Here is a 26764-nt window from a genome sequence, read left to right as displayed (position 1 = left end):
AACAGGTTTTTATCATCCATTAATCGACTGATCCCTTTACGTGGATGACCGTAATGGTTCCATTCATGGTAAAAATATGCATAAAAGGCACAATGTCACATATTTTCGACAATATTTTGGCCTATATATTATCACTTGGGGGCATATGCACTCACGTTGGTGTCACGTACCAAAGTAACCACAACAGAAGAATAAGTTTTTAAAACTTTATTCCTTCTGTTAAGATATAATTAAACCCAAATAACTATACAAAGATAAACTAATTCTAACAGAACTAATACAACTAACTATAGCTACCTAAACTAATTGCACGTACATTTCTGCCTACCTCTAATAATGCTAAAGTTACACTATCAACACTACTACTATACTATACTATACTATACTATACTATACTATACTATACTATACTATACTATACTATACTATACTATACTATACTATACTATACTATACTATACTTAATACCCACATTAATATAGACAATGCCTATATATATACGAAATTGAACCCTAAAGAAATGAAATAACAACAATGAAAATTGCCACTCTATGCCACTCAGGTATATAATACTTCCTCATGAGAATGTCGGTGCACTTTTGTTCCACTTTATGACACGTGCTGTGTATTGATGTGTGTACGCGCAGAACACTAAGTTTAGCCTCTCAATTAAATTTACATAAAATTTAAGTTTAATATTATGAAATTGTCAACACAAGTGCCTGTTGTATAACGGATTATTCACTGGAACCACTTATGTTAATAATTCAGATACATACCGGTTCCAGGTTCAAACCCAGGTTGCTGCCTAAACTTCTGCAAATGTATAGGCTAATTCATATCCTGGCAATCTGATCACATGATCAGAAGCACATGGGCTCAGTCAGACAGAAGGCATCCATGCTGTGAGCAGCACATGTTGAGTTATAGCAGAACACAGATGTGAGTTATTTCTTGAATTTATGTTGCTTCTATGTCCAAAACGAGTTAAGAGAAAATACATTTGATTTAATTATTTGCTTATTTAGAAAATATGGAATTTGAATGTTTGTACACTTTAATACGTTCAAGTTTGTATTGTTTACTCAGCAAGTAATTTGTTTCTCTTTTGTGTGTTTTCTGAACCTCTCGTCAACTGTTTTGTACGCAACGATAAAAGATATGTACATAATACAACGCTACAACGAAGATAAACACTAAGAAAACGGAAATAAACTTTGGTGAGAGCATTTCAGTCCTGATGTGATTCTTGCCACAACATCGTGGTACCTCTCGCACACGGGCGATGGTTTCCCTCATAGAAAAGAGTCTGCCTGTGTGGTCGATGACGGCTGTGCCATCTATACCTCACTCTCACTCGGATATAAACATCTCCTTACTAGTCCGCGGAGAATCTTGTCTCCTTGCGATCGGAGATATTTCACCACCCGGATAACCGTCTAGCTCCGGGACACTACAATACAATACAGGTGACTACAGTTACTCATAAAGGCATGTGTCATTACCTTATACTTTGCACACTACTCCGATTTACATTTTTGAAAGTGGAACTGTTTACGTGGAACGGTAACTTCATCTTCATTACGTGGCTATATAAGTTTACAACAATCATTGTCACTAAGGTGACATAATCCCCCGCCGCAAATTATCAAATCAAACTTATAAAGTAATGAAAGTTTAAGTTATATGTCAACAAAAACATGACCTGCCAACCTCTCTTGATATCTTGCTCTTTAGGTGTTCAAACACACACATATTTTCAAGACTGACTTTGACCTTGACATGAATGTCATAGTGTATGAAATATGCAAAAATAGTACTAAAGAAATTGCTTATTGAAAAACATTTAAGGGAAGTCTTGAAAGTCTGAAGAAAATCCAGTGAACCGTTCTTGAAATATCTTGCTTACAATTCAGGTTAACATGCTGAAATCTTCAAAGTGTCGCTGTGACCTTGAAAATTAAGTGAAGGTCACCAAAATCGACTGGGCCCTGCACCTTCCCTGGATAAAGCTTGGTGTCAAATATGAAGAAAATCCAGTGAATGGTTCTAGAGGTATCTCGCTGACAAGCATAACCTGCAGGTTAAGATGCTAAAATCTTCAAAGTGTCTCTGTGACCTTGAAAATTAAGTGAAGGTCACCAAATTCGACTGGGCCTGCGCCTTCCCTAGATAAAGCTTTGTATTGATGATGAAGAAAGTCCAGTGAACGGTTCTTGAGATAGCTTAACATGCAGGTAAAACGTGAAAGTCCCCTTGTGACCTTGAAATGAAGGTCAAGGTCAACAAACTTGACTTGGACCTTTCTTATACTGAGATGAACCTAGATACCAAATATGAAAAGAATCTAGAGAACGGTTCTTAAGATAATCCAATTCGTACGTACGGACGGACGGACGGACGGACGGAGCCTAATACTATATCCCCCGCTTCGCGCTAAACGCGCGGCGGGGGATAATAATTGTATGCATACACATATCTAGAAAGAATCCATCAATTAACAAGAAGACTAAATTATCAATATCCCCCGCAATGGCAAAATACTCTTCATGATTATGTCTACGGGTTATGATTATGTCAAATATTTAGGTGTGTATATAGAAAAGTAGAAGGAAAGTATTGAAAGGTTTTTAAAGTTCTGCTCCAGAAAGGAGCACTATCACCAATTTCAGTCTATGTCAAACTTGTTGCCATGGAAAAGGAAAAAATATTTTATTCAGAAATCCAAAACTACCAAAAGGCACCAGTACACCACCAGATCTATGTATGTGCCAAGTTTGGTGAAGAAAGATTGAACGGTTTTAGAGTTCTGCTCCGGAAAAGTGTACCACCACTAATTTCTGTTTTAGTCAAACTTGTTGCCATGGAAATGCCAAAAATATATTTATTCAGAATTCCAAAACTAACAAAATGGAACCAGTACACCACCAGACCAATCTATGTGCCAAGTTTGGTAAAGAAATAGTGAACGGTTTTAGAATTGAGCTCCAGAAAAGAGCACTTCCACCAATTTCAGGCTAAGTCAAACTTGTTGCCACGGAAACGCTAAAAATATTTTATTCAGAATTCCAAAACTACCAACAGGCACCAGTACACCACCAGAATTATCTATGTGCGAAGTTTGGCGAAGAAATAGTGAACGGTTTTAGAGTTCTGCTCCGGAAAAGACAAATGTGCACGGACGGACGCACGGACGGAGTCCATTTTAATAACACATAACTCTATGGGATTCACTTGAAATAAGATGCCAGGCGAGTCGATTTAATGCGATGTTGCATAAATTCATTCGAACTTTTAAATTTAATATTGTTATCTAAATGAAGTCAAATACAATTTAAAATGTATCGTGCCGAGTTGTTCAGAACCGGTTTTGCATTCCATTCAACTTCAAGTTGCTCGAGGGACACATGCCATTTTCCAAGACGCGCTTGGCAACAGGCTGGAATACAAACTCACGTTCAACAACTACAGCAAAGTCATTTTCGCGATCGACCAGGACAGCAGCTACAGCGTTGACGTTATGGTCGTCAAGGATCTTTGTCACAAAGTCGGACAATACCTGACAAGGACACTGGAAAAAAAATCCACATTTACAAGCTTGGAAATGTCTTGGAAAGAAGATGTTTCCAAGACATTTCCAATTTTGGGAAGATGATGTTTCCAAGACATTTCCAATTTTGGAAAGATGATTAAAGATGATGTTTCCAAGACATTTCCAATTTTGGGTAGATGATGTTTCCAAGACATTTCCAATTTTGGAAGGATGATGTTTCCAAAAATTTCCAATTTTGGAAATATCCGCAAGGGGAGATAACTGGTGGGTGATGGTAATGATTGTTCTGCATGGGCTAATTGCTATAGTGGCATGGGGGCGGCATGAGTGTTTCATGGGGGCGTTAAGGCGACTGGCGGTAGTCTTTGATGTTTGGTGTTGTTTAAGTAATGATTGTTTAGGGATTAACGAAAGGATTATCGACTTGACCAGTCGAAATTGCAGTGGTGAACACATTTTAATTGTTCAATGTTTTGGGTGAAAAGTGAATTTTGTCACGTTTAGTAAGTATGTGTCATCGAAAGCTTATATCTAGTGAGTGAGAGTTAATTTCGTACAAGGGCCACCAACCCGTTATACAATTATAAAGATGACAATACAATCCAGCGCCATATATAATATTAAGCTGTATGCTAACATGTACAATGTCTCATTTAATCTTATACTCTATATTCAAAAACTTCGCTCTTTTTGTCAATGCAAGAAATATAAGATATAAACTTAGCAAGATTGTTAACAGTTGTAGAATTGCAAGACAATAATAAGTTGATAAATTTAGTTTCACATGGATTACTTATGTAGTATTGTGGGAGCAGGCTGTTTCTCAGATCACAGTAAAATGAACATTCAATAAAGAATTGGTACTCTGATTAAATGGTAAGTACAATACACAGAGGGCAGAATCGCTCATGTTGTTTTATATTTACTTTTCGCCCATATTCCAACATTAAAAGATGGTCTGAACAACGAAACTTACTCAAAGCAAAACTAATCGTTGCGTTGCCGTCAATCGTTGCGTTGCCCACCTAGAGGGTCGAGTGATGGTGTCACCATGCACTAATTTCCACCGGACCCCATAGTTCATGCAAAATGGGATATGTTTGTGAGTGCGAAGCGAGCGTTGTGGAAGCTTGGAACGATATCTTAAATGTGTTCAGATCGCTTCGCAGAAGTTAAAGAAAGAATCAAAACTACTTACTAGTTGTAGTACAATATATATATATATATATATATATATATATATATATATATATATATATATATAAGATTGATGACCAAAAAAGATTTTCCATGACACAACTTGAAGCATAACGATTTCTTTCTCTCGGAAGCGAGGTTGTGGTGGAAGTGACAATAATATTGAAAGTAGTGTTATATTGACACCCACCTCGATTCCACGAGAGACATTGTTATGTTATAAGATATGTCACGCAAAATCCTATTGGACATCAGTCAAATACATATTTTACTACCAGTAGAAAGTATTTTTGATTTTGTAACTCGGTGAAAACAAACCTAAATAGCATTTATTCTCAAACTGGCGGATGTTCGCGACAGGGCGCTGCCATTTTTAATAATCGTGACATCACGGGCTAAAGTATGTTAAAGAATTAATGAGATTATGTTTTTCTTTCATCACGTTAGAAAATCAAAACTACTTTCTACTCGTAGTTAAATATGTATTTGAATCATGGCCAACAGGATTTGGCATAACACAACTTGTAACATAACGATTTCTTCCTCGGAAGCGAGGTGGGGGTCGAAGTGACAATACTGCGCAACAAATTTCTTGCTACATTCACGTGGTTAACGTCCACTCACCAGTATGTAGATACTAGTCAACGTGCATTTTTAACCTAAATAAAACTAAATAATCTGCCTATACTTATAACTTGAATATCTAAACATTTTATAGTTTGCCAATGTAAATCATAATTCGCACACACGCCCTAGTGTATGTTGTCTGTCTCATTACTTCACGACGAAAACAATGATTCTGTGGAATGCTACGACAAATGAATAAAAACAAAATGCAATTATTAAAATTAAAACAGATTAGAGTTATAAGAACAATGTCAGGCAATTACTTTGTTCGAGGAATGTATCCATCAATATCCACAAAACCGAGTGATATGCCATTCACCTGCAGCTGTTCCAAATGATGTGTCTTTTAACAGTCTAATACATGTTTACGAAAAGTGATATATCGTTTCAGGTATTTCACATTGGTATATAGTCTCATTGGTCACCCAAGATAGCATACCTGGGAACTAACTGCATAATGTCCGCCATTCTTTACAAAAAAGTAATTTAGTTAGCCAATAATGAGCAATCAATCAATGTCTTGGCGGTTAATCCTTTGAAAGAAGGAAGTTGTTTTACGCAGACACAGACACGACAGAGTGTATTCAGTATAGATTAGTGAATCTACATACATAAACACTACCTTTTGACAAATCCGCTGTGTAAGATAAAAGTAATTAATCAATCAGCGTGTTATCGGTTAATCCTTTGATCGATGTTTATAATGTTGAGTATTTACTCCAGACACAAGAAATGCAAAATGGGAACCTTTGTCGGGTTATCTAAGTGGTGTTACCACTAATTATACCTGTTTTAAATTCATTAACTGACCATCAAGTGAATGATGACAAATAACATGTGTAGGTTTATACCACCTAACACGGGTTACAACAAGGGAGTATTAATTGCTGTATTGCATGCAATTTTAATTGCATGTGAAAACCTATGGGCCGACACTATTTTGAGAATACGGACAGAACTTCATTGTTGCATAAGAAATACATATAAGCATTTGCTGTGTGCTAAAACTGTATGTACCTATTTACCTAAGTAAATTTTCAGAGTCTTCTAGCAATGGCAAAGTGGGGTTGTTTAGTTTACGGATTCAAATAGATCAAATGTCATTTTTTAATATTATACGTCATATTTTTACATGACGTGAATAAATATCGAGGTAAAAAAACCAACAGAAATGGGATCAATTATGATCAGTCATTATACCATCCAGGCATTAGAAAACCTGCAAAAGCCCACACTGCTTTGATACTTTAATACAATCAGACAAGAACTACCGGGGACATTTTCAAATAACGGCATCTGATGGGCATCCACCCTTCCTAATGTCGCACTGTTTAGGTTGAAGAAATTAACCGTAACCGAGATGAGCGAGGCTGATCATAGTTTTCACTATCACTAGCGGCTGGCTCGAACAAATAAGGCCCAGCGACACCAGGCAATTACGACAGAATCGTCTATGAAAACAAGTTGTAACTCGGAAGGGGAGCAGGACAAAAGCCACCCGGACAAATGCCACCCAGTTATTTTACCATTACAGAGAGGACAATTACCACCCATATTGATTTTAATGTTGATTTTGTTGTAAAATTATGTAGACTTTGATGAATAATTTGGTTTCTTAAAAAAATATATTCACTTTGATAAAAAAGTTGATTTTCATGTAAAATTTTGATTTCATAGTAATGTTGACTTTTTAAAAATGTTATTGTGTTGGTGGTTTTTATTTTTATTTGGGTGGCATTTGTCCAAGGTGGCATATGTGCGGGGGGCTTTTGTCCGGGTGGTATTTGTCCTAGGCCCACTCAGAGGCTAGGCAAAGCAGGTGACAAAATTAAATGACAGCAGATTGTGAGAACATATAGCTTTCATTTTTCACAACAATTGTCACGATTTCTGTTCCTGCTGAGCTGTAGGCTCGTTCGATATCTCGCGATGTCATTATCGCGATAATGCACCGAGGAGATCATCAAAGGAGTGGATTGCTTAAAGGTCACATGCAACCAAAAAATCAAACATAATTAAAACACAGTTATCACTTATTTATGACATATAATATACATTCTGATTATGAAAAAAACATATAAACAAAATTAAAAGCGTACAATCGCAAATCAAAAGTGCAATATTTTGTACTTGGGTTTACTTCCCTAGAAACGAAGCAGCCGGGATACCGAACCCAGTCAGAGCGGGTGGGTGTGCACTCAAGTGTAACGGCTGGTTCATTTGCCGATGCCCTCACGGCTCATTGTGTGTGTATATATATAGAGATGTTAGGTTTTGTAAATACGGTGTCGTACCGGGAAGGCTAAAATTTATTTTTCAGATGTCCCGGGAAGGCTAAAATGTATATTTCGGATTTCCCGGGAGAGCTAATTAGGGGAGTACCGCCAAAGCTAAAGATACGGTGCCGGGAAGCATAATCCATGCCGGGAGTAGATACATTTCTTTTCAAAACATTGTTATAATAGAGTATTTATCAGAACAGAATAGAACATAGACTTTATTAAGACTTGAACCAGTCTTCTATTCGATTAAGATTTAAAGATAAACAATGGACACATATTATTTCTTCCCTAGGTACATTATGGTATCTTCCAACTTCAATATGTAGCAGGCATCTTTATCTTCTTCGCTTGTTTAGACCTGTATTTAAGTGGCGTTTTTATTTCAGATGTATTTAATTCGAAAAACATTGCTATAATATTTAAGTTGCAAACTGACACCGAACTATCATACACATATTCGTGATGGCAGGTGCGCAGGTTAGAGTTAACTTAATCCTGAAGGGCCTTGTGAACAACATCATCGGGGACATCGCCTACACAGACCACGTGTCTGAACTTCTCAAATTGTCTTAAGCTCGACGTAGATTGACAGAAATGTGATTTACTATGGATAATGACAATTTAATGTCGAATTCAAGAAAATGTATACTGAAAATGAAAACGTATAGCTGTATTAATATTTTTGTATGTGCCCAAATTAAAGAGCGTCCACGTTAATCCTGTTTTCTTTGTAATTTGTCAGAGCCTCCGAGTGAGGCGCCCCGTGTTCATTTAACCATAACATTGCATTGCAAGTACCGCGAAGGCTACGCTCATTGAACCGAGAAGCGTCACGATTTTAGCCTTCCCGGCAATGAACCGTAAATACATGCTCATTTTCTTGTGTATAACAATTTGCAATCAACAGACATCATAACATGTCATGTGTACAAGTATCACACCTGCCTGTCTGTGTAATTACATAATGTGACAGAGACCGAACTCGGGCCATAAATCAATGCGTTTTGTTTATGGTGTATAGCCTGATAGGTGTTAAGTTCAAATTGCATGTGGTCAGTGATCGAAGTTGTGTATTGAATATTGTCATTAGCAGGCAGGCAGGCACATAGGTGTCAATAAAACAGACACTGAGTTTTGTCTGTGACAACGACATATCTGTGTCACAGTTAGATATTCTGTCAACGCTAAATAATGACATTGCTTTTAAGTATCGAACTGAGAAAGTGACTCGGTAAGAAGAACGTGTGGTGAAATAGACAAATGAAATTATATAAACAGTTAAATCGGTAATCTACTGGTATAACATATAAAAATCTCGCGCCTGTGAAATATCAACAAAACATTAAAAAAAATAGCTCACACCAAAGCCTTCACCGAGTATTCACCGGACAACCCGCTGCGCGAACCTGTTTCACTGCGCATGTGCTATGAGCGCAGCCAGCGCTGCCCAGCTGTTGAAACCACTTTTCCCCCAAGCGCTGGGGGAAAATTAGTGAATCGTTTGAACTCCGATTTCGCGCGGTTTTTTCATCGCGTTATTTTTCAACTTTATAAGTTGAATTTGCATTTTTGATGATTTGTTTCGGTAAGTCCATACCGAAAGGTATCAGAATCTGCAAAGTTGTGTTTTACGTTGCATGTGACCTTTAACATAACGTTAGGAATACTTCTTACCTTTTTTTTAAAAATATTCGTTATTTTGTTACAATCTATTTGAGATTTGATTTTCCTTGACTTCGTTGTGTACTGGTCCGTGGTTGTGGTCTCCAGGAATTTTAGACATTATGTCGTTCAATGTTGAGACTGTTGCTCTGCAGTCTTTCTGACTGTATCTATATGAGATCCATTCTCTCCTTTTCTCTTGTTCAGAATGAACATATACCGGTAACCATTTACACATAGATATCTTCAACCACGAAAAGTAGGAAGAAACTTCTAGTCTAACTGTGCATTTACATAACTGAATTTGTGGAAATAATGGTGAAAACTGTCATTTCCAAAATTCTTATAGCAAGTTTCTGCAAGAAAATGAATAACTCACAACTTATGAATTGAGTGAACTAATTTATAAATCAAAGTGACTGTGTGAACTCACTAACATGGATTCAATCTCATACTGGTAGTCTGGTATACATGGCTTATTTCTTTCCTTGAGTGAACACGTTTTTTTCATCTTGTAGAATCCCTTAAAACAACACCGTTGTCAAAACATCAAACGATTTTTACCTTGACCCAAATGTCTAACCTACCCTTTATCTCGATAATGATACATGAATAAATATGGGAACCCTTCTCTAAGCATCAACAAGAATACCTATCAAACAAGCATGGAGTTGCTATTGGCTGGCTTATTATGAAATTAATGTCTTGTCTAAACTGGAATCTTTCAAATGTATATTTGTCTCTGGAATCAACTGTGAGCTTGTGGGCTGATTTCTCTTGATCTATAATGAACATACTTCTTCTAAATGATCAAATTAATCTAGATACAGTTATGATTCAGTAAAAAGAGAATTCATTTGAGTATTTGCTTCAATCCGCACATGTTTGGACAACACAACCAATTTTCTATTGACAAGTTCATGAGATCTTCGTGAATACGCCAATTGCATAACACCGTTATTGAGCACAAACTCAAATGGCCTCTCCCTTGTGACAGGTGTTAATTGGAGAATGTATTCTACTACGGTTAGTTCCCATGAAGCAGAATTGTAAAACATAGGGTGATTACCTCCAAGACCTGGTGATCTCGAACAAAGGCCAGTTAATGTTTTAACAGGCACAAGGTTGATACGAAAAAGTTGAAGGGGTAAAGAAATGAAATAAGCCTAAACTGATATTTGACATTTTCATGACATAATATATTTGGTGTTGCCACAATTAATCATCACAAGATGAAACATATCATGTGAAATATATCTCAACTATCATTTGGAGGGCCTTTTCAACGATCTTCTTAAATCTGCCATGCCAACACCCCAAGTAATAATAAGATACATAATTTTCAAATCATGTATGACCTATTTCAACTTATTACTGACCCTACGAAGGTCACCCAAAACTCTAGCACTTTGTTAGATATTAGTAGATTAATCAATAACTTTGACGTAGAACGTATCATCTCCGTAGACGTTGAGTAAACACTCAATCAGTATCATTATAATCTCAGTGAGCTAAACTCAGTAAATTAACTCAGTAAATTCGATCATATTTCCAAACAAGTTCAGAATTTCATAGCACCCAGTGTCTTAATCCCGTATAACAACACCGACGCAACATGCACGAGATTATACTGTAATAACAAAATCCTACTTCACGGGATTACGCCATGGCACGGGATCACTTTTATGGCATGTAATACACTCAGTCAGTGGGTCTGGTACACTGTTATATAGTCCATATAGCGTAGGTGTATGGAATTTATATTCATACGAACATTGAGAGGGGGGAAAAATTAAGCAAATTTGTGCTTTCGTGGATAACAACTAAAACATACACTTGAAACTGACTTTTGAAAATGTCCGCCATACTAGCTGTAAATAGAACAGTCAATATCAATTTTTGACACATAGAACAAGAAAAATGCAGATGAGTGAAGTTAAACTAATATATAGAATTGGTTCCTAGTTGGTCGCATAGGACGGCGAATAGTAAACACTTACTCTAAACATAATCCCAACTTTAAAAATGTATCACTTCACGCGTGAGACGCAGTTGCATTGATATCAAGCACAAAGGGATAATATGAAAATATGGCTTATTCCTGCAGTTTTCATGAATAAATATGTCACATGCAAGATACATTATGCATATCAACAATAAGAACTCTAACAGATCAAAAGATTCGTGAAATAGTTGAGTCTATACACTCATGGGCCGGGGATCCTTTGGAAAAATGAGAAATTGAAAGAAGTAGTGGTAAAATCCTTCCTAAATTTCCAAAAATTTCCAAGCCTTGGAAGCATCATCTTTCCAATTTTGGAAATTTTTTGAAATATGATATTTCCAAATTGAAAATTTTGGGAAATCACCATTTTTTTTCTTGTGGGAAGCACGGTTGTGGCTGGACATGTGATTAACGGACGACGATTGGCACCACGGCAGCTGGCGTTGATTAGTAAATTGAACCGAGCACAGGACCAAAAAGCCGGATAGTAAACCATTGAAATAAACGTAAATACAGTAGGAAATACATGCCATCATCGGATTTACGTATGTTTTCCGTTATTTCCTAACTTCGGGCATATATTTCATATGGATCTATACCTTTGAACCATATGCATATCTTACAGTTTCGTATGCACAAGCACCTCATTCATGTATGCCCTGACCGGATTGTCAATTATTTCCAAACATGAATTGCAAAAGAGATACCCCAGTAAATACATGGTCATACAGTATTTCGGATGCATTCCTTTGAATTTCAGTAGGTGCTGAAATTTTCGATTTTGTTCTAAGTTTACTCGGGTAGGAAACATGTAAATTTACTGAGGTGGGGAAACACTTGTAAATTTACAAATTTGCAAATGTTTACACAGCTTAGATATGTATGGATCATACCGGATATCAGGGGTATGTAAATGAACAGTTCATATTTCGTCATGTTACCTGTGCTCAAGCAAGATGATCATGCGTTTCCATCATGTGAATTACTTGGTTCATGTAATTTCTTTTCGCACATTTTAGTACGTTTGAAATCAACGTTCACGTGACCTCATTATTCTTATCACCAAAAGAGCCAGACAAAGAAAGCAGCATTACGCAAGCTAACTCGCCTTATTCAGCTGCATTTGCTCTTGCTACCAGTATCAGTTACGCCTTGTCTGCAGTGTTGGCAGATCTTGTGAGGTGCTTGTTTCGAGGGATTAAAAGATTCAGTGGTGAACAAAGGGCGATGGGGTGCCCTTTGTGTCCTCGCAAGTGTCCCTAGCTGTTCCAATAGAATAGCAATTTAACTCTCTTAGAGCACAGCCAAATATGCCACACGTACCAACTCGTAATTTCTTAAGTCTATTCAGCTCACTACTGTAAAATATTTGTTGGCAGTACATAATTGGAATATTATTGCACTGCATGAGACCTTTCTTAATAGTCTCACAGTGCCTGAACCATGTTATTTCTCATTCCGCTCAGCCTTTGCTGTAATAACGCCATACATCAACTTTAAACTTTTGTCCACAATTGTTTCACTAACGCAAAAGTATGCGACAACAAACAATGCCATATCAAATTATATAATTCTGTGAGACATGAAATGAAAAATGTTTTTATCGTGTAGCGATTATGACCGGATAACACAGGTGGGCGCGTTCTCTGAGTATACCATTGGCATGTTGGACCTCCGTGCCTTTTGTGAAATTCGTCTTGATTGTCCTTTTAAATTGACGATCGATAAACTCAGATTGCGAAAGAAAATATCACACAAGTAAATGTGGTGTTGCATTGCTGTACTTTTCCCGTCTGAGAAGTCCTTCTCACAAGATATATATTCCGTTGTTTGGAGCAGGCTCTATGACTATTACGCCCCCGTGTTGCTAAATAGCTTGTAGAGTCTGACCTTTACTCTAACACAGACGCAGACCCCGAATGTTCAAGTTCAGATCTGACAGGGCCGAAAATATTGATTACGACATGAATGCAATATCTCAGTGGGTTATTGTTTTCCTAAGTAAGTGGAGTGCCTACTACACCATTGGAGATAATTGTATCGCCGTCCTTGTGTATGTTACAAAATTGTAGGGCATAGTCTTAAGACTCTTCTACTTTGACCAGGGTTCTTCGGACTTGTAACAGCCGTTTGAGAAGATCAAAAGAGAAAGGGGTAGTGCGTGATATATCTGACGGACGTATATTGAGAACGTTCGAAGAATGTTACTGTATAAATACAATAATAGAAATTCTGGTTATGTTAAACAAGTACCCTCAATCTGATAGAGGTTATTGTGAACGATCGCAGTATGTATCATTATAAACGGGCCAAGATAAAAGTACATGTCATTCATCCCCATATTATATCCCTTTATAGACACGGGACATCGTTGTTACAGGTAGGGCAAACACTGTCTTCTGTAGGTATCTGCCGGTTTCACGCTACATACATGTATTCAAATTATTGAGAAAACTAGCGACGCAAGTTCTCCTCCATCACACGTATAATTGTATAGATACCCAGTGAGTAGTGATAGCGTTGAAGCAACTTATTAAAATGTACGGCCGACAGTATAATCTGCAGTAGTACTGCCATACCTAGCATCGTATATATTACACTTGTTTACATAAGGTGAAATATCGCAGGGATGTCATGGTAAACAATAATTTGTCATGCTATTTATTGTCTTACTCTTTAATCAGCCATTAGAATTTAAATCGGTTTTGACGTCAACATGTTAAGAGAAAAAGAAGCTGTAAAACGAAATGTATAGTTATCGAATCTATAGGCCTTTGTAAAAGCAAGTTTCAAGCCACCAACATAAAACCTGTTTTCATGATAAATATCTGCTAATCCGTGGCACGATTCTGACCATATCATGAGCATGTGTTTGTGAATCATAATCAAATAGTGATGTTACAAGGCGTCCATGCCGCGTCAACAACACATGCAAACGCATGAGAATTGCAATACGGGCCCCTAAACCACAGATTCTCCCTGACCTGGAGACACTTGTGATTGAGCGTATGTAGGGACGTAGTCTGTCATACAGACCCTGAAGCAAATATATTTAAGTCCTCGCAAGTCTAGAAAATCTGGCAAGTCTAGACTTCCACAGCTTCAGGAGAAAGTCTCAGGGCTCCTTTCATTATGATTAGTTTTCTTTACTATGAACTTTTTTCTGTAAAATATGTTCATTTCAGAGAACGCTTTAACCACGAGCGCACCCCATCATTTCTTGATACTGATAAAGAATATACCTTAATACATTTATTATACATTCAAGATTGAACCCAGTTTTGTCACTATATATCTTTTCAGTTTTATGTTAGTGACATGATTTGCACACTGATAATTTAAAACAGGTATATAAATAATGATTGTTTGCAATCTTTACCCAAGTTAGTTTTCCATTTATTTATCAATTTTCAGTTTCTATTTCCTGGAAATTCTGCACGAAGGTACATTTAACAGTTCCACCCAATAACAATAAAACATACAGATAATACGTTTCGGTACTTTGATAGATTAATAAGTACAAATTATATTCCATCATATTGGGATGCCAAAATGATTAACATAATTGTATAATGTATAACAAATCAGACAGCAAAGAGCAAAAGCAAAATGAAAACGCATGAGCAACATAAATGCTGTCAGGTAGTAAGCTTTCAATAATTATCGAAACTGCTTAGTTATCTAAGTTTATGAACTAGCTGCAGTCACTAGAATTTTCTATAATCTATCCAAGAGATGGAATCAAAATAGGTGTACAGAATATTCCGTCGGGTAACTGAAATTTGAGAAAACGTCCGTGTAGGGTTACATATTTACAACAGTCACTTACACCGGGAATCATTAATACATTGTAATCATCTACTTTGAAAGTATAGATAATGAAATTTTGTGAAGTTATGATCAGTAGGATAACTTATACAAGTGAGCACTCAAAATTAGGTATAAATAAGAAGTATACCTAAGGTCAGTTATTTAAACTGTAATGTATTTTCCATTACAAGTATAAACGATATTACCTACTGATCAGAATGACTTATCAGTACCTCAACACCGACCCACCGCCACCCTATGCCTACCCCATCCCACACCCCTCTCCCTCCCACACACACATGTACACACACTCCCTAACATACATATCGCTCTGGCCCATAGACCCTATATTTGAACCTTTCAAACAGACATCACGTGTATGTTAAGAAAGACAAGCATGTTAATACTAGTGGTGCTCAGTCATGGGTATCACTTCACCATGTGTGTTTCTAATTATCTCAGTACATTATGGCGTGGTCAGACGCGCTAACGAACCCTATGTGACAGTTATAATACAGAACCATTGAAATACATGTTAAAGTAGGGTCAATCTTGTAACACTCTATTTTACCCATTACCAACCATTTACGCATGTACTAAATATATGACAAACCTAACCCTGGTCATACGAGATTTCAAAGGTATTGAAATGCATGTCCTACAATCACAGGATTTACATATGTTGGCACATGCTAGAAAATACATGAAAACAATGGACAGATTTTCACACCTGTGAAATACATGTAAATGCAGAGTTGGGTGTTCGTTTATTTTAACACCCCTTTAAACGTGTGTAAATCTGACGGCCAGATGATACGTAGATTTCAAACGTTGTTCATATGGCCGCCGGATGACACGTTTATTTACTACCGTTAGAAAATTTGGGTAATACCGTCATTTCGTGTGGTGGAGGATCACGATCCAAGCACCAAGAAGGCTCAAGATGCAAGCAAATTTAGTCTATATCTGTACGTGATTAATATAGACAATGGAAGATTCGTGCAAGCCATCTATTGATACCCCCCGCGAGCCCCACGGCACCGTAATATGCGGTTAGTCGTGTTGCGAGGGTACCACCTTAGCGCAGGATTCTCTGCAAGGTTACTATCCGGATGTTTTCGACCACCTCATTCTTTGTCCTACTTTGTGCATCAAAACACTTACACGGGAGAGCCTGTGTGATGGATGACGCAGAGGAATATAACATTGATCCGGATACGCATCTGCAGGACTGGTTGCAAGCGTTTCACGTCAAGTTCTAGTGCGAGTTATAGATGATTGTAAAGAGATCGTCAAAAAGAGAAACATGCTGTCGTACCTGGCCTTCTCAGGTCGCCACATGAAGCACAGCGTGTGAGTGCTGACGCAAAAAAATATCTCAGTGCTGAAAGACCTTCAGGAACAGTCGCGATGAATGGCCCAATTCCAATGCAAGGACAGGGTTTCATTCGAGGAATGACTGCGGGAAATCAACGGGATTCTCACCAAACCCGAGCAAGACCGAATGAAAAAACTGCTGGCCAAAATGAAACATGCCAAACTCCTACTGAAAAGAGACCAAGACATGGCGTATACTTTGTGCTAGCCAAGCAAACTTTAAGAAAACTCAAGCAAAACGTAGCAACTGCCTAGAAAACTCCCCAAGCCATAGGCTACTAGCGACTGAGCAAAATGATCACCAAATAACGAACTCCCAAGTTTGATTTCAATGCATACGACATGGGCATGCGTTGTAAATGTGTGCTTCTGGGAAAAGCCAAGACCTGCGGCAAGAAATGCATGACTGAGTACTGCGGAATACATTGTGTCTATCAGAAAGGGATTCGTGAACAACACGTGTTCTGTATGCGGTATCGAAGTGAAATGCCATCATCGTTTGTGCAAAGCCCACAGAGCGGCCATGGTTCAAGGTTGCCTTATTTATGCAAGAAGAACGAGAATCTCAACGAAAGTATCTAACTAACCAGAACAAACAAGTTAAAACAAAACATAATATTCTACCAAAAAGTTATTGTGTACAGAATCAGCACCATGGATAAAACCGTGCGCAGGATCAATTCATTCCTAACTGAAAAAGATGTTAAATTTCACTGCGCATGGATCAAAAGTTTGAACAGGCTGTTGAATGACCAATTGAAATATAAAGTAAAAAAGAGACTTCTGCAAACAATGTCTGCACGGTCACAGTCGAGCCAACCTTTTGGAAGCACACAGAGAGGACTGCCAAGGCATGGGGCAGACATGCCCGAAGAAAACAAGAACATTCTCGAATTGGTCAACCATAACAAACAAATACGCCGACGTTTAAGCCATCATCAAAAATACCGAACGAGACACACCTGACACCACCGAACAAAGTTTCACATTCAAACTGCAAGAACATGGTTCGGTTACGTGGTGGTCCAATATGAGAGGAAAACGAAAGCTCATATGATCTACAGAGGCCACGACGTGGCCGGGCGATTTCTCACCTGTGTACTTAACGAGGAGAAAACGACTAGGAACAGTTTGTACAAAATCATACCCACATGTATGGCCCCGGAGGACTGGAGAAAAAACAAGAAGGCCAAGAGTTGTCACGTGTGCCATCGAACCCTGAATGGCGATTACAACGAGGGCAACTTGAAGCTTAGAATAAGCCCCAAAACATAAAAAAATCCCCACGGTGTTTCACAAACTTCGCGGGTATGATTCGCACTTAATCATGCAGACCATCTGGAAGATCGATGGTGACTTGACGTGCATTCCCATCAACATGGAAAAATACATCTCATTCTCGCTGGATGGACTGAAATTCATAGATAGCGTTCAATTTCTCCTGTCGTCACTAGACGGGAAATGCACAGAAGGAAATACACAGAGTTCTTAAGTTCGATCAAACTTCTTGGATGGAACCTTACATAAGGATGAACACGGATTTAAGATAACGGGCCACCAGCGATTTCGAAAAGAATTTGTTCAAGCTCATGAACAACTCAGTATTTGGCAAAACGATGGATAACTTAAGGAAACACATGAACGTGAACTTACCCAGATCTCACGAGGAAGAAAGACTCAAGAAACTGAAAGCGAGCCCGGCCTTTATCAGAAGCTAGATATTCCATTTGTGTCATTTATTTTCAAGCGTTTTTCATATTAAGTGTATGTGGTTATACATATATGGTATGAGGCAATATCTTGATTGCTCAGCCATTCCGTAAAGATGCCAAATAAAAAGATCGTCGCACAGGGTTTTTTATTGGTGTACGATAAAAGGCCGCAGATATTTAATGTTTTTTAACGCATAACAAACTTTCGGACAACTCTAGTGTAAGTTTATAGCTGTAGGTTGATCCGAAGTTTTCGCGCAACGTTCACGTTTCAGATCTTTTGCGAATGTGCTTCTGAGAAAAGACAAAAACAACGCCGTGTAAAATAATATTTACAATACTTCAAAAAAACTTTATTCAAATCAATCCATCCCGGCATACCCCAGCAATTTAGTCCTCATTATGATGGTAAAAAAGTCTTCTTTTATTCCGACACTAGGAATGATAATTAAATCTTGTATTTCTACTGCTAATTGTATCTCCTTTCGCCTGAAGTATGAGAATACTTGCTATGGATATATAACTTCTTCATTCTGTATAAGCGAAGTTGTATATCCACAAAAAGTGTCCTCTTTCTTCATCTCCTCAACTTCTAGAATGCCAATCAAAGAAGTCCTTCTGCCTGCTTTCAACGTTCATCCTTGGCAAGTGTATATCCGATTTTGTATATCTTCAAAGGGGTTAAAGTACTGTAAAATTATTGTCCTCCCGAGAGGGTACGTAAGTCCCATTACATTCAAAGTAAATTCAAATTTTCCACATTTTTAATCGTAGAATACGTGTCTTTTTAATATATGGCTAGATTTGCTAAATTGCTAACGGCTGAAGGCATGGTGTAAATCCAGCTAGGGCCCATGTAGGAAGCAAATGTACTGTCCTCTATAGTTAAAGTATTTTAGATTTAATTACTAGTTTTAAATTTCTGTCTGTGATACTCTAGTTGTTTTACTGTCCTTCGTTGACAGATTTTTATAATTTAACTTTAATTATTATTCATCTATAACTTGATTTAGTCACGATATGGCTGAAATATTGCCAAAGTGACTTTAAATTTTAACTCACACACTCACATACTTAGATGTGATATAATGGCGCCTTATATTTTTATACTTTGGACAGATGGCAAGAAGGTGATATTCATCATCAGTTTTATCCCTGTCACAAAGTGTGCAGGACTGGTTCTCAGTAGCATGACATAATCCTATAAAATACATTAGATCATATTAACCACATCGAAACTGCGATAACGATACCTTTAATTTCCTTACATTTACAACAGTTAAATACTTTTGAATATTCCTAGCCCATTCTTGCTGAAAGCAAACCTTACATCTTTGTTCAAAAAGGGATAAAATATCTGTAACATCCCCAACCCCGTGCCCAATCCATGCATATCCACGACCCGGTTGAAACAGCGTATTATTAATTAACACAGCCAGTTTTGTCTATTTCTAGCATAACTTGCATCTTCAACTAAATACAAAACCATCTTACGTATCTGACTTTTGATGGATGGCAGTGAGAACGCATTGAGATGAGTTTCAACCAATAAAAGATAGAACGTTCCAGTGCCAACAAATAGCTTGAGTAACTTCCGCATTCACCTAGTACAATGTCATTCGTTGTTGATCTGCGGATGCCCAGAACAATAACGATTTTTAATATATAGTTGATATGGGAGATTTTCAAACTACGCTGAACAGTTCTGAAAGTCTTCTTAGCTTTTAGAGTCAGATGGTTTATAGATGCCTGCTAAGTGAGATTTCTAGAAAATAGCATACCAAGAGTTGTACGACGCTGAAACTTCAATTGGAGCGAGTTTGTAGATTCACTTTTCCGCTCCAGAAAGTCTTCCCCCATATTTAAATACCACAATACTTGTCTTGCTTAAATTTGCTTGAAGAATCCATGTTTCGCAGTAATTTTCTAAAATATCAATTTGCCTTTGGACAGAACAACCTCATCAGCAAATGAAAGAACGAACGCATAGAGAACGGCAGGGAATAATTGAACGCCATCTGTAGAAGTGGACATGATTTCGTCGACCAATTCATTATTCTAAAATGAGAACAGAAACGGACTAGGAACACAACTTTGCCGTACCCCAAGAGGACAATCAGAAACTTCTTTGTTTATATTATTCGATGTACTTGCACAGGCTTTTAAGTGTTCGTAACCCTTATCCATTTTTGAGTCGTTTCTTTATAAATAAATACCAATGTATTTGTCCTTTGACAGAATCGAATGCTTTTGAATAATCAATAAAACAAGCATTGAATTTTCCACCCATGTTTGAGAGGTATTTACTGATAAGGGCCTGCAAGGTAAAGATATTATCAATTGTTAGAGCATGCTGTTCTGAAAAAACCTTGTTCTTCTTTAATTTTTTCACAGCTCTCAGCCCAGAATACAAGTATATCGTATAAGATCTTTGTATACCAAAGTCTGCCTAAAACACTGAGCAGTGGTATAACACGGTAGTTTTCAGGCAATGTTTTATCTCCATTTTGATAAAACTGTCATAATACTCAATGATTCTGACAACATCATGTACACTATTAATTCTGCAAGGACTACACATTAATCATGGTGTTTCATAATAAGATTGTGTTCAAGTTGTTTAGTTTAAAACTTCAGTACCATTCCGTTGTCTGACAATAAATATTTAGGAAAAAATCATAACATTTTCGGCAGTTTAGGTCGTGTAATCACTAAAAAACAATGTTTCTATCAACTTTTACTTGATACATTTACCTTTAATGATATGCACTCTATCGGGGTGCGTTTAAGAATCATGTCTATATATTTTAAACATTTTTTCACAAATAAGGCATTGTTCAAACTAATTACACGGAAGAGACTATTAATATGCAAAACTTAGATATACTTTTCAAGATTTAACACTAACTTTGCAGAACGTTTCAAACCCGCCGCCATTTTTTTCACACATGTCCGCATCTCCTGACACACTCAGGCAGCTCAGCAATAAATGTCAAAAAGTAATTGTAAGTATTTGTTTTTCAGGATAACTCTGAAAATTTGCACCCTACTGGGGTGCATGAGAGTTAATGGGTCAAATACTTCAACACAGTGCTCTGCCTAATAGTAACAGTCCAATCACATTGTAAAACATTTATACGTACCGATGGTAAATATAGAATGAACATAGTTATTTAAAAATTATGTTCATATAGAGAAAACTAAACGATGTCCCCTGTAATACCATATTTATGAAACGAGTGAATGATTTGGTATCTAACGAGCGAAAGCGAGTTAGATACCAATACCATTCACGACTTTCATAAATATGGTAATACACGGGACATAGTTTAGTATTTTATATATTACTCACCCAACATTAGCAACATAATATCGAGCAAAGTACTTCTTTCCTAAGAATTCAACGAGTGTGATGACTCTCAGCTTTCCGCGAGTCAAGCAAGATCTAATACTATTGCGACAGAGGTATTAGGATTGTGACGTCATAACTGTAAACCCTTTTACACAATGTGTAATGACATTGTAAAATCATTAAACAGTGATATCTTCAACGGGTGAATAATAATCAATAATATACTCACATTGACTTGTCTCCATTGTGAAGCACAATGTAACAAGGGCCAGAAAATACGAGTTTGTGTCCAACATCTTCCGTGGTTACTTATAGATTGACCTAAAGTTCTACCTTTAGATATCCAAATCAGGTTAGAAAGTCATTGTCTCGGGTGCAGCAAAACCGGTTGCGAAGACGTCTATCAGGAGAAGTGTGACATGTCTTTGAGGTTTTGTCTGCCAAATGTCTGTAAACATTTGCAGAAGGCAATATATGCCTTCACAACAGGCTACCATACACTGTAGAGAAACATGATTCTACATAGCAAGTTGTCTATGACGTTCCTTGAATGGAAATATCTATGGTAAATATCTATCAAAGCATGCGTGATGACCTGTCCTGAAATCGTCAATGCAGTAGCTATTATGAAGACGAGTACGGCTAAACAATGCACAAAACACCGTCATGCCAGCGAGACCCCATACAAAGGTATTGGGTTATTGCTCAGATATCATTAATTTAACTGCCGTCATTCAGTGGTCTATAGGTGTAAACTAATGTCCAAAAGAAACGATACCACGTGTTAGAAAAGACATTAAAGACAAACAAAACGTTACAGAAATTTTAGATTGGTATATTTCATTTGAGAATTTTTTCATTGACACATTCATTTTAATCAATCATTAGGACAGGCCTCCAAAGACGTGAGGGGTCCAAAATATATATTTCATTCAAACAAACATGACGAGGAAAGTGTGGAAAATGTCACAACAGACGTCTCAAAGTCACGTTGAAGCCCTTTTGAGACGAAATGATCGGGCTTTTAAAATAAGTCTAGTCCATCTTTATTCAATAAAAACATCCCTGAGACAATGCCGTCTGTCCAATTTAATATTCAGGAAACCAAAGGTGTATGAAAAGCGCATATTCATAAATTTAAAACCACATTGTAGTTGTTCCATTCTCTTTTTATTTCACTACCAATATCTTGACACAACTCCTCATCCACTGTTTGCGTTAACGCACGTGCATCTCGCTTTTAGCGCTGTTCCTTTCCTTGCAACTGCGCCCTTGTAACAAACTGGGACAACGCACAAATAAATGATGACAGTTTCTTAAATAACTTTTTTTATTTTTGTGACAAAGATTATGCAATTTTTTTCCAGAGTTGGTCTGTTGCTTTTATTGCACTCTGCGTTGGTTTGATTCTTTTATGTCTATTTGTTTTTGTGTTAGATTGCAATTCATCGGTATCATTTTGTCTCAAACGGACTGTAGTGACGGGTATGTCCACAATGAGCGTCAATACACACCAGTACACGTCTACGGGCTGATGACGTCAAACGTCAAACGTCAGATGATGTTGGGGGGATGCGTTGCCATTCATCAATGAGGCATTGTTCCAACGATTATTGACTTGTCGCCCATGATAAAACCGAATGTTGGCTTTGGCGAGGAATTCAGCCTTGCCGTGTGTGACCTCGCATTATCGTGATGGATAATGATTTAACAAGGCTGTTGTTGGATGAATGGCTCCACACCTGGTTGTAAAATTTCACATTGATAACGCTGTGCATGGAGGTTTCCTCGAATTATGAAGAGCCTTGTTTTGGCATCACCGCAGTTTCCACTCCAAACCGGTAAACCACTAAACAACCTCCGCCTCTGTACCATCTTCGATACACCTACTGCCGAACATCGTTCCTGAAGATGCAAAATCTGCTCTCGTTGGAAAACACGAACCGTGCCCAGTCTCGTCGTAGCCAAAGTCGAAGTCGGCTGGCCCACACCAGTCTGTTGGCTCGCTATTGAGGTGTCAGGCACGCTCCGCTTTAGGATCGACGTGCTCGAAAACCATTTGCTTGCAATCGCCTGTACACGTTTTGTCGACTTACCACGTGTCCCAGTGCCGCCCTTGCCGTTAACGTCACCATGATGAAGCGGTTCCGGATATGAAATACCCTGACGTCTTTAATAGGCGTGGTCACCCGTAGTCTCCCGCTTCTCGGCCTGTTGCTTGTCCAACCTGTTTGACGCAATCATTGCATTAACCTGGCGACGGTTGGGCATGCGCATCCTAACCTCCTGGCTGACTGACTGACTGACTGAGTTTAGATTTACGCCGCTTTTAGCAATATTCCAGCAATATCACGGCGGGGGGACACCAGAAATGGGCTTAACACATTGTGCCCATGTGGGGAATCGAACCCGGGTCTTCGGCGTGACGAGCCAACGCTTTAACCACTAGGTACCCCACCGCCCCTAACCTCCTGGCAACGTCGGTGTGCTCCCTGTTGGACCATTCCAACGACTCTCTCTCTCAATCGCTCTCAAACGTGGCATTTTTTTTGTGTGTTGTTGCTGGAATTCCAACGTGTCGAGTCAGCCATTTTACACAGTTTATCTGCACGTGCATTTCGTGCTACGGGACGTAACATCATTTTGGCAAAGTGTGCGGTTTTTTTTCGCAATTGACCAAATGTTCCCGGAGTTTTCGATCGAATAGATTTGATTTGGAACAAAGGAAACGCTCAAGAATGTTTCCATACAAAAGGGAATACTTAATTAAAAATATATTAAAAAATGTTTGGTACGGTTTCTTTTGGACATTAGTTTTGATCTTACACTGGCTAGGGTACAGTGCATCAACACACAGGAAGTTAGATATGTGAATTCCTATCAGTAGATGCAAAACAAAAACATACATGTTAACAACATGTGCATTAAATATTTTATTCTAACTATATAACACATGAACATATAGTTATGTTAACCCACACACACTTACACCAAATATATATATGGTGTGTGTGTGTGTGCGTGCGTGCGTGCGTGTGTGTGTTTTCACACAGAATGTGGTGGGCATTGGTAGACTTCCAAGGGACTGAGCATGTTCCTAGGAGAGGCGGGGTGAGCAAGTCTATGGACACTTCTCCTGCACTGATATATATGTGGATTACCATGGGTTTGATTCCATTAAAGCCTTCTTTCTACGAAACGGAAGTTTGAAGACTGCTTGTTTAAGACTAAATTACAAGTGGACACAAAACTTAAGATATTTATCGTTCCAATTTACTCCCATGATAAAGCTAGTGTTTCTTGGCTGCTAATGTCCCACCTCCCTAACAGCTGAAATTTTAGATTTATCTGAATTTACAGTAAATCCGTACTTATCTTCATACGATTCTAGAATGTCTAGCTGGCACTAAAGAAAACCATCAGTATCTGACACATGAATTACGTCATCAGCAAATAACGATATCTATAAACAATTGGACTCCATGTTTACCATGATTTGTGATCCTACAGAAAGACTAAAACTTAAACTATTAAGAATAACACTAGAATAACAACATACATCCCTCCCGTAAACCACATGAACAAATTAAATGTTCAGTTAGCTCGAATTATACCCTGACAGACGATTTCACTAGTATTAAATGCGTATAAGAGCTTGTAAAATTCTACCATCTATGCCATATGATGAAAGCAATTTGCAAAGTTTATTTCTATATCTTATTCTCGACGATAGCAATTGAACAACTGAATCCGAAACCTGATATTCAGAAACTTTATCCAAAATATTTGTCCATCAGTCATTTAAAACACAAATATAAATGTTTCCGAGTGAGCTGAGCAAACCCATAGTCCCAAAATAGGGAAATGTATTAAACGTATTCAAGTGTAATTAAGTCGATTGAGCTTGGACATAGATGACGGAAATTCGACACACTGATGAACATATATATTGTTGTCATTGTCAGCCTTAATTCAGTTCACTTGTGGACACGAGGGGGCGTTCAGGTCTGTACCTAGTGACACCACGCCTTGCAGCCGTCACTGCTCGACACCGCCTTGGAAGGGGTTGCACAAGTAGTCGAATCTTTGCTTGAGAATTCTTCGCCATTCCTCCTACAACGCGTTGGCAAGTCTGCAAGGGTCTGAGGACGATGGTGACGTTCACGGACACGTCGATCAAGTTCGTCCCATAGATGCTCGATCAGGGTCAGATCAGGCGATTTGGAAGGCCAGGGAAGGGCATTGACGTTTGTATTGGTGGGATAGGCACCCGTTACACGAGCTGTATGGAGTCGAGCGTTGTTGAGTTGAAACAGCTCCCGCTGGCTGTTAAAACGTCTGAGGAGGTGAGGTCACAGGATTTGGTCGATGTAGCGATTTGCTGTAAGATGAACCACAATTTGCTTTGATCTACCCGTGTAGGACATGGCTCCCCACACCATGACGCTTCTACAAAAATCTGTCCACCTGTCGAACGTTCGTTTTGACGTCGATAGACACGTTGTCTCACATCCCGTCGTTGTAGGAAGAAACGCGATTCACTGAACCAAGCGCGTTCCATGCGTTCCCCAGGTTCCATGCCTGTACCCTGTTGCACTATTCGACACGTGGTTGTCGGTGTAGTTGTGTCAGGACAGGTCCAACTTTTGGTCGATATGCTCGAATTCCCACTTCTCTCAGACGATTTCTGATGGTTTGGTCGGAAATTCTTCGAAGACCAGGCAACTGTCCTGCAGTGTATGCTGCTGTTAGCAAATCGGTGACGTAGGTGGAACTCCTGGATGAATCGGTCCTTTGCAGGAGTGGTCACTCTGGGTCTTTCACTTTTGGGACAATATTTGGTCGAAGCGGGCATAATCGAGATATCATAATCGAGATATGGTGCTGTGGTGGACGTTGAAGTGTCCTGCAACGGCAGACTGGGATCAGTTGCATTCAATCTTGGCATTTTTTTGTCTTCGTTTACATCGCAAATTTCGTAATGAAATGATGAATTTGGTTTGGTCGATGTCTCTACTCATGTGTCCGACACATTGCACGTGCATTACGTGGAAAACTTTTTCTGTATGCACTTTTCATGTAACGTTTTCATTTTGACACTGGAAAACACTGGACACTGGACCTAATCCCTTGTTGATTGATGAGTGAGTCAAGGCAAGTAATAGTCACCAATTAACGAGGCCTACT

The 26764-nt window shown here is 38.3% G+C and overlaps 1 protein-coding gene across 1 annotated transcript in view; it reads right to left on the bottom strand.

The window, feature by feature from the left end:
* Positions 1-22126, bottom strand: part of LOC124268920 — a 32582-nt gene extending 10456 nt beyond the window's left edge. Inside the window, exon 1 of the mRNA XM_046703940.1 lies at positions 21807-22126. Within this exon, the coding sequence (XP_046559896.1) occupies positions 21807-21873 (67 nt within the window). The 5' untranslated portion in view covers positions 21874-22126. The remainder of the gene's footprint in view (positions 1-21806) is intronic.
* Between the last annotated feature and the right edge of the window lie 4638 nt (positions 22127-26764).

Source organism: Haliotis rubra, unplaced genomic scaffold, assembly GCF_003918875.1.
Source record: "Haliotis rubra isolate DU_JTF1 unplaced genomic scaffold, ASM391887v1 Scf1402, whole genome shotgun sequence".
NCBI lineage: Eukaryota > Metazoa > Mollusca > Gastropoda > Lepetellida > Haliotidae > Haliotis > Haliotis rubra.
Note: the sequence above shows the minus strand (reverse complement) of the source record. Positions and strands in the feature narration are given on the sequence as shown.